The following is a 16,769-nucleotide window of genomic DNA, read 5'->3' as shown; positions in this document are numbered from 1 at the left end:
TTCCTTAGGAAAAGACAAAGATGATTGATGGGGGTAGGGCAGTGGATGTTGTCTACAAGGACTTTAGCAAGGCCTTTGTCAGGGTCCCTCATGGCAGGCTGGTATTGTTGTTAAAGCAGAGAGTTGGTAAGAAGGTTACAGAAATGGCTTGGTCACAGAAGACAGAGAATAATGATGGAAAGGTGTTTTCTGACCAGATTCGTGACCAGTGGTGTTCCACAGGGATCCGTGCTTGGATTCCTGTTGTTTGTAATATATATAAATGATTTGGAGGAGAATGGAGGTGGTCTAATTAGTAACTTTGCGAATGACACAAAGATTGGAGACGGTCCAGATGGTGAGGAGGGTTTGCCAGAGGATGCAGCAGGATATCGATAGGCTGCAGGAAGTTCCCAGAATAGGCATCTGGACCCCCATCTCACCCGCTGCCGAAAGTTTCAAATATGAATGGGAATTATGAATCATCACTGGCTTGTTTTTATTTAAATCACTTGATCAATTGGGAACAGCAAATATAAATTTCAAAATGTCATCTGCAATGGTACTTATGCTAAACCTAATCAAATTGTAATGACTCTCTTAAAAGAAAGGGGGATGTATTATGTAGAACTGCCTACATTTTCAGTATAAATAATTTATGTTCACTTAATTATAATTGATTGTATAATGTATAAGTTAATGAACAGGGTCCTGCTGGTGAGAAAGAGCAGAGGTCAAAACAGTCAAATTCTTTTTAATATTTTCTGTGCTTTGTCTGAAAATCAAATAATTGATCATTTTAAATTTAGTTCAACGTCTATTGATGTTTTAAACAAATCGTGTTTGAGTAAACACTAATTAATGGATAAAATACCAGTCAAACGTTCCCAAACCAAGCTTCATTGTGAATCCAGATTGCTCGCTGGAAGTCAGAAGATCACTATTTATCCTTTCACTATTTCCTCCCCTAAAGTTGCTAAAAGCATTTATAAAGTGTCTATAATACCCTCAGACCTTAAAGTGATCCTGGGCCTTTTTGGGTGTAATCTAAGAAATATGGCAGCTATTTGTTACACAGCAAGTTCTAACAAGCAGCAATTAGATACCTGATCAGTTAATCAGCTCCCTCTGATTTGGTTGAATGTTTTCCAGAACAATACAACTTCTGTGTCCTTCTTTCAAGTTGTGCTAAGGGGATGTGATCACCCACCTGAAAGGAAAGGCATGAGATTTTACCTGAAAGTCAGCACCTCCCGAGGTTCGGCATGCCCTCAGTAGTGCACTGGGAAACCCACTTTGTTTTTGTAGTAAAGCTGTTGGAATGGGATTTTGAACCCCATGGAGCAGGGTCCAAGGACTGAATTGCCTACTCCTGCCCTTAGTTCTTATGTTGTGCCATTCTTCTGGCTTAAGGGCAATTAGCCACGGAGCAATATTTGAAAGATGTCAGCTCTTATGGAGTGTGCCGTGCACATTTCCAGCGTCTGAACTATTATGTGTTTTTTCCAGTTCTGCAGGGGATGATAGTCTTCTGAAACCTGCTGAAGTAGCCATTCTGGATGTGTGTCTTATATGCAAGACATAACAAATGATGCTGTCAATGTCCTTTATAATCAGAAATGATGATTCATTATTATCCCTCCCTGACTTAGCTGCAGTGATACAGGTGCCACCTTCACCAGCTTTAGTGCTGACTAACTGAGATTATTTTAAGGGTTCAGCTGAAGGTAGTTCCTTGGTGATTATTCACTGCACATAACAAAGCACCACAATCTTTTACTGATACAAAGGGAAGTCCCCAGCTGCTTGATGTCAGAATGGAGTTTGATGCCCACACTGTTGGCATTAATCTGCTCCAGATCCTTTCCAACTAGCCAGTTGAGGTAATTGCCGACTCTGGCTAAATGTGAACGTAGAATATCATAGAATTCCTACAGAGTGGAAACATGCTGCCATTCGGCCCAACAAATCCACACCAACCCTCCGAAGAGTAACCCACCCAAACCCATTCCCTCTAACCTACATTTACCCCTGACCTAACCTACACATCCCTGAACACTATGGGCAATTTAACACAGCCAATCTACCTAATCTGCACATCTTTGGACTGTGGGAGGAAACCGGAGCAAACCCACACAGACACGAGGAGAATACGTAAACTCCACACAGACAGTCGCCTGAGGCTGGAATCGAACCCAGGTCCCTGGCACTGTGAGGCAGCAGTGCTAACCACTGAGCCACTGTGCCGCCCATAAATGGAATTTAAAAAACAAAGCTGAGTCCTTTTTTTTTATATAATTGTTACAAAATCAAAGTTCAATCTCTGTACCTGGCTCAGTGGGAATTACTTCTCTGAGTCAGAAGCTATTGGTTCAAGTCCTAAAACATGTGGATGTTATCTGGACTGTGGTAAGTGACTGAGGTGTCAGTGGGGGAGCACTTTGGGGATAGAGATCATAATTCTATTAATTTCAAAATAGTTACGAAAAAGGATAGAACTAATCAAAAAGTTAAAGTTCTAAATTGGAGTAAGGCCAATTTTGACGGTGTTAGACAAGAACTTTCAAAAGTTGATTGCAGGAGACTATTCGCAGGTAAAGAGTAGTTAGGAAGTGGGAGGCACTTAAAAAGTAGATAATGAAAATTCAGGGACACTATGTTCCTGTTAGTATGAAGGGCAAGACTGGTAGGCGTAGGGAATGCTGGATGACTGCAGAAATTGAGGCTCTGATCAAGAGAAAAAAAAAAGCATATGTCAGGCGTGAACAGCTGGGAATCGAGTGAATCCCGAGAGGAGTACAGAGGAACCTTGATTAACTGGCATTCGATTATCCGAATTTTGGATTGTCCGGCAAGATTGCAAGGTCCCGATACTCGGTTATTTGTATCAGCAGCAGCCATGGGTGAGGTTCTAGAAGACTGGGAGGTGGTTAATGTGGGGCCATTATTTAAGAAGGCTGTAAGGAAAAGCCAGGGAAGTAGAGATTACGTCAGCAGTGGGTATTGTTTTGGAGGAGATTCTGAGGGCAGGTATGTACATGTATTCGGAAAGGCAAAGACTGATTTGGTTTAGTCAAATGGCTTTGTGTGTGGGAAATCAGGTCTCATTAACTTGACTGAGTTTTTTTGAAGGGAAAGTGAGGACTGCAGATGCTGGAGATCAGAGCTGAAAATGTGTTGCTGGAAAAGCGCAGCAGGTCAGGCAGCATCCAAGGAACAGGAGAATCAACGTTTCGGGCATCAGCAGATGAAGAAGGGCTGATGCCCGAAACGTCGATTCTCCTGTTCCTTGGATGCTGCCTGACCTGCTGAGTTTTTTTGAAGAAGTGATATAGAAGATTAATGAAGGCAGAGTGACATATGTTGTTTATATGGACTTCAGTAAGGCATTTGACAAGATTCTGCATGGTAGACTGGTTAGCAAGGTTAGATCACATGGAATCCGGGGGAACTAGCCAATTGGAAACCAAATTGGCTTGAGATAGAAGGCAGAGTAGTAGATAGTTGCTTTTCAGACTGGAAGCCTGTGACCAGTGGTGTGCCACAAGGATTGGTGCTGGGTCCACGACGTTTTTGTCATTTACATAAATGATTCAGGTGTGAATATAGGAGGTGTGGTTAGTAAGTTTGGAGAGGACATCAAAATAGGTGATGTAGTGGCCAGTGAAGAAGATTGTCTCAGAGTACAGTGGGACCTTATTCAGATAGAGCTATGGGTCAAGGAGTGCCCCAAATAGTCAGAGGGAAATTGAGAAACAAACTTATAAGCAGATCTCAGCTATCTGTAAGAATAATAGGGTAGTTATGGGAGGGGATTTTAACTTTCCAAACATCGACTGGGACTGCCATAGTGTTAAAGATTTAGATGGAGGGGAATTTCTTAAGTGTGTACAAGACAATTTTCTGATTCAGTATGTGGATGTACCTACTAGAGAAGGTGCAAAACTTGACCTACTCTTGGGAAATAAGGCAGGGCAGGTGACTGAGGTGTCAGTGAGGGAGCACTTTGGGGCCAGCGACCATAATTCTATTAGATTTAAAATAGTGATGGAAAAGGATAGACCAGATCTAAAAGTTGAAGTTCTAAATTGGACTAAGGCCAATTTTGACAGTATAAGGCAAGAACTTTCGAAAGCTGATTGGAGGCTGATGTTCGCAAGTAAAGGGACGGCTAGAAAATGGGAAGCCTTCAGAAATGAGATAACAAGAATCCAGAGAAAATATATTCCTGTAAGGGTGAAAGGGAAGGCTGGTAGGTATAGGGAATGCTGGATGACTAAAGAAATTGAGCTGGAAAAGCGCAGCAGGTCAGGCAGCATCCAAGGAACAGGAGAATCGAAGTTTCGGGCATAAGCCCTTCTTCAGGAATGAGGAATGTGTGTCCAGCAGGCTAAGATAAAAGGTAGGGAGGAGGGACTTGTGGGAGGGGCGTTGGGAATGCGATAGGTGGAAGGAGGTCAAGGTGAGGGTGATACGCCGCAGTGGGGTGGAGGCGGAGAGGTCAGGAAGAAGATTGCAGGTTAGGAAGGTGGTGTTGAGTTCGAGGGATTTGACTGAGACAAGGTGGGGGGAGGACAAATGAGGAAACTGGAGAAATCTGAGTTCATCCCTTGTAGTTGGAGGGTTCCCAGGCGGAAGATGAGGCGCTCTTCCTCCAACCGTCGTGTTGCCATGGTCTGGCGATGGAGGAGTCCAAGGACCTGCATGTCCTTGGTGGAGTGGGAGGGGGAGTTGAAGTGTTGGGCTACGGGGTGGTTGGGTTGGTTGGTCCGGGTGTCCCAGAGGTGTTCTCTGAAATGTTCCGAAAGTAGGCGGCCTGTCTCCCCAATATAGAGGAGGCCACATCGGGTGCAGTGGATGCAATAGATGATGTGTGTGGAGGTGCAGGTGAATTTGTGGCGGATATGGAAGTGTCCCTTGGGGCCTTGGAGGGAAGTAAGGGGGGAGGTGTGAGCGCAAGTTTTGCATTTCTTGCAGTTGCAGTGGAAGGTGCCGGGAGTGGAGGTTGGGTTGGTGGGGGGTGTGGACCTGACGAGGGAGTCACGGAGGGAGGTGTCTTTTCAGAACGCTGATAGGGGAGGGGAGGGAAATATATCCCTGGTGGTGGGGTCCGTTTGGAGGTGGCGGAAATGACGGTGGATGATATGCTGTATATGGAGGTTGGTGGGGTGGTAGGTGAGGACCAGTGGGGTTCTGTCCTGGTGGCGGTTGGAGGGGCGGGGCTCAAGGGCAGAGGAGCGGGAAGTGGAAGAAATGCGGTGGAGGGCATCGTCGACTACGTCTGGGGGGAAATTGCGGTCCTTGAAGAAGGAGGCCATCTGGGTTGTACGGTTTTGGAACTGATCCTCCTGGGAGCAGATGAGGTGGAGACAAAGGAATTGGGAATATGGGATGGTGTTTTTACAGGGGGCAGGGTGGGAGGCAGTGTCGTCTAGGTAGCTGTGGGAGTTGGTCGGTTTCTAGTAAATGTCCGTGTCGATTCGGTCACCCGAGATGGAAATGGAAAGGTCTAGGAAGGGGAGGGAGGAGTCTGAGACGGTCCAGGTGAATTTGAGGTCGGGGTGGAAGGTGTTCATAAAGTGGATGAACTGTTCAACCTACCTCGTGGGAGCACGAGGCAGCGCCAATACAGTCATCGATGTAGTGGAGGAAAAGGTGGGGGGGTGGGGCCAGTGTAGCTGCAGAAGATGGACTGTTCCACATATCCTACGAAGAGGCAGGCATAGCTGGGGCCCATGCGTGTGCCCATGGCTACTCCTTTGGTTTGGAGGAAGTGGGAGGATTGGAAAGAGAAGTTGTTCAGGGTGAGGACCAGTTCAGTCAGTCGAAGGGTGTCAGTGGAAGGGTACTGGTTGGTACGGTGGGAAAGGAAGAAGCGGAGGGTTTTGAGTCCTTCGTGATGGGGGATGGAGGGGTACAGGGACTGGATGTCCATGGTGAAGATAAGGCGTTGGGGACCAGGGAAGTGAAAATCATGGAGGAGGTGGAGGGCGTGGGTGGTGTCCCAAACGTAGGTGGGGAGTTCTTGGACTAAGGGGGATAGGAACGTGTCGAGGTATGCAGAGACACGTTTGGTGTGGCAGGAGCAGGCTGAGACAATGGGTCGGCCGGGGCAGTCAGGTTTGTGGATTTTGGGCAGGAGGGAGAAACGGGCGGTGCGGGGTTGTGGGACTATGAGGTTGGAGGCGGTGGATGGGAGATCCCCTGAGGTGATGAGGTTATGGATGGTCTGGGAGATGATGGTTTGGTGGTGGGAGGTGGGGTCATGGTCAAGGGGGCAGTCAGAGGAGGTGTCCACGAGCTGGCGTTTAGCCTCAGCAGTGTAAAGGTTGGTGTGCCAAACTACTACCGCGCTTCCCTTGTCTGCCAGTTTGATAGTGAGGTTGGGGTTGGAACGGAGGGAGTGGAGGGCTGCACGTTCCGAGGGTGAGAGGTTGGAGTGGTTGAGTGGGGTGGAGAAGTTGAGGCGGTTAATGTCACGGCGGCAGTTGGCTATGAAGAGATCGAGGGTGGGTAAGAGGCCAGCACGGGGTGTCCAGGTGGATGGGGTGTGTTGGAGGCGGGAGAAGGGGTCGTCAGAGGGTGGGCGAGAATCTTGGTTGAAGAAGTAGGCGCAGAGGCGAAGGCGGTGGAAGAATTGTTTGATGTCACGCCGCGTGTTGAACTCGTTAATCCGAGAGCGTAGGGGAATGAAGGTGAGGCCTCTGCTGAGGACTGATCTTTCATCCTCAGAGAGGGGTAGATCTGGAGGGAAGTTGAAAACACGGCAGGGCTGGGAGCTAGGATCTGGTGTGGGGCTGGGAGGTTGAACAGTTCATCCACTTTACCAACACTTTCCACCCCGACCTCAAATTCACCTGGACCATCTAAGGCTCCTCCCTCCCCTTCCTAGAATTTTCCATTTCTATCTTGGGTGACCGAATCGACACGGACATTTACTAGAAACCGTCCGACTCCCACAGCTCCCTAGACTACACCTCCTCCCACCCTGCCTCCTGTAAAAACACCATCCCATATTCCCAATTCCTTTGTCTCCACCTCATCTGCTCCCAGGAGGATCTGTTCCAAAACCGTACAACCCAGTTGGCCTCCTTCTTCAAGGACCGCAATTTCCCCCCAGACGTAGTCGACGATGCCCTCCACTGCATCTCTTCCACTTCCCGCTCCTCCGCCCTTGAGCCCCGCCCCTCCAACCACCACCAGGACAGAACCCCACTGGTCCTCACCTACCACCCCACCAACCTCCAGATACATCGTATCATCCGTCGTCATTTCCACCACCTCCAAACGGACCCCACCACCAGGGATATATTTCCCTCCCCTCCCCTATCAGCGTTCCGAAAAGACCACTCCCTCCGTGACTCCCTCGTCAGGTCCACACCCCCCACCAACCCAACCTCCACTCCCGGCACCTTCCCCTGCAACTGCAAGAAATGCAAAACTTATGCCCACACCTCCCCCCTTACTTCCCTCCAAGGCCCCAAGGGACACTTCCATATCCGCCACAAATTCACCTGCACCTCCACACACATCATCTATTGCATCCACTGCACCCGATGTGGCCTCCTCTATATTGGGGAGACAGACCGCCTACTTGCGGAACGTTTCAGGGAACACCTCTGGGACACCCGGACCAACCAACCCAACCACCCCGTAGCCCAACTCTTCAACTCCCCCTCCCACTCCACCAAGGACATGCAGGTCCTTGGACTCCTCCATCGCCAGACCATAGCAACACGACGGCTGGAGGAAGAGCGCCTCATCTTCCGCCTGGGAACCCTCCAACCACAAGGGATGAATGCAGATTTCTCCAGTTTCCTCATTTCTCCTCCCCCCACCTTGTCTCAGTCAAATCCCTCGAACTCAGCACCGCCTTCCTAACCTGCAATCTTCTTCCTGACCTCTCCGCCCCCACCCCCACTCCAGCCTATCACCCTCACCTTAACCTCCTTCCACCTATCGCATTCCCAACGCCCCTCCCCCAAGTCCCTCCTCCCTACCTTTTATCTTAGCCTGCTAGACACACTTTCCTCATTCCTGAAGAAGGGCTTATGCCCGAAACTTCGATTCTCCTGTTCCTTGGATGCTGCTTGACCTGCTGCGCTTTTCCAGCAACACATTTTCAGCTCTGATCTCCAGCATCTGCAGTCCTCACTTTCTCCTTAAAGAACTTGAGGGGTTGGTTAAGAAAAAGAAGGAAGCATATGTCAGGTATAGACAGGATAGATCGAGTGAATCCTTAGAAGAGTATAAAGAAAGTTGGAGTATACTTAAGAGGGAAATCAGGAGGGCAAAACAGGGACATATAGAAAATGGGGGAGAAACTAAATGAATATTTTGCATCAGTATTTACTGTTGAAAAGGATATGGAAGATATAGACTGTAGGGAAATAGATGGTGACATCTTGAAAAATGTCCAGATTACAGAGGAGGAAGTGCTGGATGTCTTGAAACGGTTAAAAGTGGATAAATCCCCAGGACCTGATCAGGTGTACCCGAGAACTCTGGGAAGCTAGAGAAGTGATAGCTGGGCCTCTTGCTGAGATATTTGTATCATCGATAGTCACAGGTAAGGTGCCGGAAGACTGGAGGTTGGCAAACGTGGAGCCACTGTTTAAGAAAGGTGGTAAGGACAAGCCAGGGAACTATAGACCAGTGAGCCTGACGTCGGTGGTGGGCAAGTTGTTGGAGGGAATCCTGAGGGACAGGATTTACATGTATTTGGAAATGCAAGGACTGATTCGGGATAATCAACATGGCATTGTGCGTGAGAAGGCATGTCTCAGAAACTTGATTGAGTTTTTTGATGAAGTAACAAAGAAGATTGATGAGGGCAGAGCAGTAGATGTGATCTATATGGACTTCAGTAAGGTGTTCGACAAGGTTCCCCATGGGAGACTGATGAGCAAGGTTAGATCTCACGGAATACAGGGAGAACTAGCCATTTGGAGACAGAACTGGCTCAAAGGTAGAAGACAGAGGGTGGTGGTGGAGGGTTGTCTTTCAGACTGGAGGCCTGTAACCAGTGGAGTGCCACATGGATCGGTGCTGGGCCCTCTACTTTTTGTCATTTACATAAATGATTTGGATGCAAGCATAAGAGGTACAGTTAGTAAGTTTGCAGATGACACCAAAATTGGAGGTGTAGTAGACAGCGAAGAGGGTCACCTCAGATTACAACAGGATCTGGACCAGATGGGCCAATGGGCTGAGAAGTGGCAGATGGAGTTTAATTCAGATAAATGCGAGGTGCTGCATTTTGGGAAAGCAAATCTTAGCAGGACTTGTACACTTAATGGTAACGTCCTAGGGAAAGTTGCTAAACAAAGAGACCTTGGAGTGCAGGTTCATAGCTCCTTGAAAGTGGAGTCGCAGGTAGATAGGATAGTGAAGAAGGTGTTTGGTATGCTTTCCTTTATTGGTCAGAGTATTGAGTACAGGAGTTGGGAGGTCATGTTGCAGCTGTACAGGACATTGGTTAGGCCACTGTTGGAATATTGCACTTCTGGTCTCCTTCCTATTGGAAAGATGTTGTGAAACTTGAAAGGGTTCAGAAAAGATTTACAAGGATGTTGCCAGGATTGAAGGATCAGAGCTACAGGGAGAGGCTGAACAGGCTGGGGCTGTTTTCCCTGGAGCGTCAGAGGCTGAGGGTTTACCTTATAGAGGTTTACAAAATTATGAGGGGCATGGATAGGATAAATAGACAAAGTCTTTTCCCTGGGGTCGGGGAGTCCAGAACTAGAGGGCATAGGTTTAGGGTGAGAGGGAAAAGATATAAAAGAGACCTAAGGGGAAAGTTTTTCATTAGAGGGTAGTACGTATATGGAATGAGCTGCCAGAGGAAGTGGTGGAGGCTGGTACAATTGCAACATTTAAGAGGCATTTGGATGGGTATATGAATAGGAAGGGTTTGGAGGGATATGGGCCGGGTGCTGGCTGGTGGGACTAGATTGGATGGGGATATCAGGTCGGCATGGACAGGTTGGACTGAAGGGTCTGTTTCCATGCCGTACATCTCTATGACTCTATGAGATGGAGTTTAATTTAGATAAATGTGAGGTGTTGCACTTAGGAAAGGAAACTAGGGCAGGACTTATACACTTAATGGTAAGGTCCTAGGGAGTGTTGCTGAACAAAGAGACCTTGGAGTGCATATTCATAGTTCTTTGAAACTGGAGTTACAGGTAGATAGGATAGTGAAGAAGGTATTTGGTATGCTTTCCTTTATTGGTCAGAGCACTGAGTATAGGGTTTGGGAGGTCGTGTTGTGGCTGTACAGGACATTAGTTAGGCCACTTTCAGAATACTGCATACAATTCTGGTCACCCTTCTATCAAAAAGTTGTTGTGAAGCTTCGAGGGGTGCAGAAAAAAAGAAAGGTTTAGAATGAAGTTGCCAGGGTTGGAGGGTTTGAGCTATAGGGAGAGATTGATAATGCTATTTTCTCAGGAATGTTGGAGGCTGAGGGGTACCTTATAGAGGTTTATGAAGTCATGAGGGGGCATGGACAGGGTGAGTAACCTTTTCCCTTGGGTGGGGTCTCCAAAAAAGAGGGCATAGGTTTAAGATGAGAGGGGAAAGATTTAAAAGGAAGATTTAAAAGTGTAACTTTTTCACAGAGGATGGTGCATGTGCAGAACGTGCTATCAGATCATGTGGTGGAGGAAAGTATAATTTCAACATTTAAAAAAGCATTTGGATAGGTATATGCTTAAAAGCGATTTAGTGGGGTATGGGCCAAGTGCTGGCAAATAGGACCAGGTCAGAGTAGGATATCTGGTCGGTGTGGACGAGTTGGACCGAAGGGTCTGATTCTGTGCTGCATGACTCCATGACTGTATGAATGTGGCACAGATGCTGATTTTTCAACACGGGTTTGAATTGTTTGCTTGCTCAGGTGAAAGCATGGAAGATAGGAGCAGGAGTGGGCCATTTGACCCTTCAAGCCTGCTACGCCATCCAATAAGATCATGGCTGATCATTGAGCTCAATACTCTCAACCTGCTCTCTCACTTTATCCCTTGATCCCTTTAGCCTTAAGAGCTATATCTGCCTCATTCTTGAAAGCATCGTGTTTTGGCCTCTGCTGCTTTCTATGGTAGTGCATTCCTCTGGCTCACCACTCTCTGGATGAAGTAATCTCTCCTCATCTCATTCCTAAAAGGTTTATCCCTTATCTTAAACATATAAGCCTCTTACTATTGAAGGAAGAACAGAACGTATGTTGCTGTGGTAGTTTGACTTCACTGATATGACTCAAAAATATATAAATTAGCATCAATGTGTTGTTAATGGGATCTTACTAGGTGTGAAGTTGCTTGATGTGTTTGCCTACATGATACTAATTGTACTTCAAAAAAGTCAATCCATTGGTTGTGAAACACGTTGTGGCTCCCTGAGGACATGCAAGTTGCTAAATGAATGCAGCCATTCAATGAAGTCATTGAATTCACAAAACTGTATGATAAAGAAGAAAGATACATTTTAATGCAGGATCTCTGCATGTCCCAAAGTGGTCCACAGTCATTGACATACTATTTAATGTCGTGAATCAGATCAATTTCGAGAGAATTAAAGAGTTCCCTGTGTTCTGTTTGGTTGCAGGAAGGGAACCTGAAATGGTTCTGATTTCACCAAGAAGTGTGTTTGTTTCATCAGATGGCTGGACCTTTCTGGCAGCGGGTAAGTGTTGATTGTCAGAATGTAATACACACTGAATCCCGCTCCACACCGACTTTCTATTTGCTTGATGCTTTGCTGTGTATATGACTGAAACTGGAAGCAATTAATATTTCTGCTATCCATCCATTCCCCCTGATACTGAGGTAACACCAATGGAATCCATATCCCTTGATTCCAGATTACACTGTAGGATATCCCATTCCTTCATGAGATTAGATTCCCTACATATGGAAATAGGCCCTTCAGCCCAACAAGTCCACACCGACCATCCAAAGATTAACCCACCCAGACCCATTCCCCTACCTTACATTTACTAAAGCACCTAACACTATGGGCAATTTTAGCATGACCAATTCACCTGAGCTGCACATCTTTGGATTGTGGGAGGAAACTGGAGCACCCAGAGGAAACCCACGCAGACATGGGGAGAATGTGCAAACTCCACACAGACAGTCGCCCAAGGTGGGAATCAAACCCAGGTCCCTGGTGCTGTAAGGCTGCTGTGCTAACCACTGAACCACCGTGATGCCCCAATAGTCCTGACTTACTTAAATAAAGTCACATGACCCTCTGGTCTAACCCAGATGACGGTGTTCTCTACAGCTGGGATGTGAATTCACTACTGGCACGTTTGGATTGTCTAGGCTTAGATATGTGCTTGGTAGCAGCGCCCAGCTCAACCTCATCATCACCTTCCTTGACTCCTCCATTGCTCTGTGTTTTCAGCCTGTTTATCTGTCATTCAGTCCTGCCATTTTTTTCCGATGACCCCCCCACTGTGAAGATGGCAGACATTGTTAATCTTCCCCTGCCCAGTCTGCTGCTGCCCAGCATTTCCATTCCCCCCTGTGTGACCACTGCCCGAGGCTGAATCAAACCTTTGGCAGTCTCAAACCCACCCTGATCATTTCAGCCCATTTCTTTCTATTTTTGATGTTTTGCTGGACTTTAGGGATCAGCCTTTATTGCCCGTTGCTAATTGCCCCAGAGACGATATGGTGAGCTTCCTTCTTGAACATGAAGAACAGGCAGTTCAGGCCCTTGAGACTGCTGTATCATTCAATACAATCATGGCTGATCTGATCTCTTGGCCTCAACTCTCCTTGCCTGCCCACTCTTCATAATCCTTCAACCCATTTACTGATTACAAATCTGTCGATCTGCTCCTTAAATGTTCTCAATGTCCCAGCATCAACTGCAATCTGAATAGTGAGTTCCACAAATTCACAACTCTTTAAGAGAAGTAATTTCTCCTCATCTATGTTTTACATCCCTTATCCTAAAACGTATTCTTATGCCCCTTATCCCAAAACTGTGGCCTCTCATTGTGGGTTGCCCCACACGAGGAAGCATGCTCTCTACGTCTACTTTCTCAATCCCCTTTAGCACTGAATATACCTCAACGATATCTCCTCTTATTATTCTAAACTCGCCAGAGTATAGGTCTAAACTGTGCAATGTCTCTTCCCAAGACATTGGTAATCTCTGCCGTAAATAGATATTTCTCCATATTATATTCCATCTGCCAATTACTTGCCCACTCTGTGAAGTAGTCCATATCTCTTTCTAGCCTCTTTGGTCATGCCCCCTGGAGCTATGTTGCTGCCTCTCCATACTTTTCCAATGTGAACATAGTCTGTTTTGTTTCCTGTACACCTCTTGGGACACTTAACTGGCATTCACAATGCTATATAAATTCAGGTTGTCACAGTCTGAGGCAACATAAATAATGTCTGACAAAGATAATGCGTGTTTTAAAAAGGAAACGAATTGCAGTCCCCTGATTTTGTGGCTCATGTGAGATTCCAGACAGTTCAAGGAGCACGATTTAGAAATTGGTTGTGAGAAGTGCTTTTCTGTATTCCTTCTTGGGATGTGGGCGTTACTGACACCGGGACTGAGTGGCTTGCTGGGGCCTTTTCAGGGACAGTTCAGAGTCAACTGATAAAGGAATAATGATGCCACCAATGACTAAAATTATAGATGTGCATCTTATCCGCTAGTTCATCGGGAAATGCAGGTAGAGGCAGTGGATAATTATGAAGGTTTACCAAATGCTTGGTGGAATTTAATGAGTGAACAGAAGGGAAGGGAAATGAAGCTGCAAGCTAGAGTGAGATATATCACACCTCTCAGTAACATCACAGAGTATTCCACACACCATATGTGTTACTGAAGTACTGTGATTGTTGTGTGGGCAAGTGCAGCAGCTATTTTGCAAGTTCTTGCAATAGACAATGGAACGGCTGAGTGTCTGTGTTTATCTCTTTCCTCCTTGGTTAAAGGGCAGGTCTGTGGGCCAGAGGACAAATCCTCCTGCTTTGAAATATCCACACGGGAGTCTTTAATAATAACCAGAGGAGACAGAGCCCAGCATGGAGGAGATCAAACCCCTATGGGGAGTGCGAGCCGAGAATGGCTAAGCTTTAATGTTGAATTTTAAAATTTATTTCCTTATTTTTCTACTTTGATTAAATTCCCTACAGTGTGGAAACAGGCCCTTCGGCCCAACCAGTCCACACCAACACTCAGAAGAGTAACCCACCCAGACCCATTTTCCCTCTGACTAATGCACCTAACATTATGGGCAACTTAGCGTGGCCAATTCACCTGACCTGCACATCTTTGGACTGTGGGAGGAAACCGGAGTACCCAGAGGAAACCCACGCAGACACGGAGAGAACGTGCAAACTCCACACAGACAGTCACCCAAGGCTGGAATTGAACCTGGGACTCTGGGACAGCAGTGCTAACCACTGAGCCATCATGGCACCCCTAGGATTTTGTACCTCGGTACCTTTGTACCTGAGATGGCACAGGGAATGGCGACTTTGTATACTTTTCACTGTACTCCTGCATCCACGTACTTGAGTATGTGTGACAATAAAACCTAATTCGAATTCTAGATGGGACCTTTCTTTAACCAATGGACAACACCTCTGATAAAGCAGTAATAATTCAGCCATACTCCTGAGTAATACCTCAGTGCTTCAGATCATTTTAAAGAAACCTGCTTTGAACACATCTGGAGCTGGTAGAATCGAACCTGGGCCTCCTGCCCAGAGGTAGAGACATTACCACTGCTCCTCAAGACCCCTTGGATGTTGAACCTGCATGGGGAGACGTGTCTGGATTTCAGATCCTATACTTTAAATACTCAGCCATGACTGCATACTGTCTGATGAGTTTAAACTCTGTCAATTAGGAGTGCCAGTGGTCAGCAGCTTTCAATAACAGAAGCTTCACACAATCCACATGGAGAGACGTGGCATAATGAAAGGGAAGATGCTGACTCAGTGTTTCTGTTACTGGTCTAGTTATCCCAAAGGCTTGGTGATATTTTTGATTTGATTTGATTTATTGTAGTTGCATGTACCTAAATACAATGAAAAGCTTTGTTGGGTTCAAAGCCATAGAGACATAGGACTCAGATTGTAAAAAACTGGAATTGAAAACTAGTCTCAGCAATGGTGACCGTAAATCTATCACTTATTGTTGTGAAAATGGGTTCACTAACAACCCTTAGAGAATGAAATCTGCTCTCCTCACCTTATTTGGCTGAACTGTGACTCCGAACACACAGCAGTGTGTTTTTTAAAAAATTCATTCATGGAATGTGAGCATTGTGGGCTAGACCACAACTTATGTCTGTTCCTAATTGCCCTTGCACTGAGTGGCTCTCGAGGCCATATCAGAGGGTAATTAAGAGCTATTGTGGGCTTGGAGTCACATGTAGGCCAGACCGGGAGAGGATGGTAGATTTCCTTCCGGAAAGGACATCATGAAGCAAATGGGGTTTTATGACAATCGAATACGATGTTTTTTTCTTGCAGAAACCTTAGTCTGGATCTCTGTATTACTAGGACAGGAGCACCGTGTCACACCTCCCCTCTTACTTGTCCTGTGAAATGGCCAAACAAGTTATTCAGTTGAAGGGCAATCGGGGTGGGCAACAAATGCTGGCTTTGCCTGAAATGCCCACACCCCATGAAAGAATAAAGGAGAGGAAAACATTCCTTTTTTTTCAAAAAGCTTATTGTAGAATAAAGGAAAGAAAAAGTTAGGAAAAGAATAAAGTTATACAAGTTGTAAAAAAGTTATAGGAAGTAATAAAGGAAAGGAAAAGTTCCTGTTTTTTCCTAATAACATTATTGAAGCATTGTAAGAGTGAGGCAGATGACCATTGGAAATGCTGCTGCTGCTTCAGCAGACAAGACGCTGAGCGGCTACAAACAGATCTGGAGCTTGAGCTGTTTACAATAAATGAATAACCCCTCAGCAGCAGGCCAGTGAAGCAACTTGACCGATGACAGTGAGGCTTCGGGCCTGTGTGTTTGGCTGAGCTTTGTTATACCTTGGTCACAGATGGTTAGTGGTGTGTGACACAGGTGGCCCAATGGCATGGCATGGCTGCCTCAGGGAGCCAGGTTCAATCCCACCCTCAGGTGACTGTCTGTGTGCAGTTTGCACATCCTCCCTGTGTCTGTGTGAGTTTCCTGTGGGTGCCTTGTTTCCTCCCACAGTCTAAAGATGTGCACATTAGGTGGATTGGCCGTTTACATTGCCCATAGTGTTCAGGGGGGTGTGGGCTAGCCGTGGGAAATGTGTGGTTACAGGGATGTGGTTTTGGGTGGGATGCTCTTCAGAGGTCAATGTGGACTTGATGGGCCAAATGGCTTACTTCCACACTGTAGGGATTCTATGATAACGTGAAGCTGACTCTCACAATGGACAGCAGCATATTGACATTAACACGTCCATCTGGTGTTGCTGGATGACTGTCAGTCTCATTTTACAAATTGGCTAATTAGGAACAGGAGCAGGCTATTTGGTCCCTCAAGCCGCTGTGCTGTTCAGTAAGGTTCTGGCTGATCCGGTTGTGGCCTCAGCTCTACTCTCCCACCTACACACCCAGTCCGGACCGTCTTTGTCTCCCTTGTGTGTCAAATATCTACCTGCCCCCACCTCCCAGTCTCCATGGCTCTTTGGGCAAGAGAGTTCCCCACATCCATAACCTTCTGAATGAAACAAAATGCACCTCATCTTATACGTGTCAATAAGATCATGTCTCATTCTTGTAAACTCCAATGGATACAGGTCTAGCC

General features: G+C 46.5%; 1 protein-coding gene across 1 annotated transcript in view; it reads left to right on the top strand.

The window, feature by feature from the left end:
• Positions 1-16,769, top strand: part of poln (polymerase (DNA directed) nu) — a 278,171-nt gene that overhangs the window by 121,473 nt on the left and 139,929 nt on the right. The window contains exon 6 of the mRNA XM_072592605.1: positions 11,587-11,664. Coding sequence (XP_072448706.1) covers positions 11,587-11,664 — 78 coding nt within the window. The remainder of the gene's footprint in view (positions 1-11,586; positions 11,665-16,769) is intronic.

The sequence above is a fragment of the Chiloscyllium punctatum genome, chromosome 2 (genome assembly GCF_047496795.1).
Source record: "Chiloscyllium punctatum isolate Juve2018m chromosome 2, sChiPun1.3, whole genome shotgun sequence".
Classification (NCBI taxonomy): Eukaryota; Metazoa; Chordata; class Chondrichthyes; order Orectolobiformes; family Hemiscylliidae; genus Chiloscyllium; species Chiloscyllium punctatum.
This window is presented reverse-complemented; position numbering and strand designations above follow the sequence as displayed.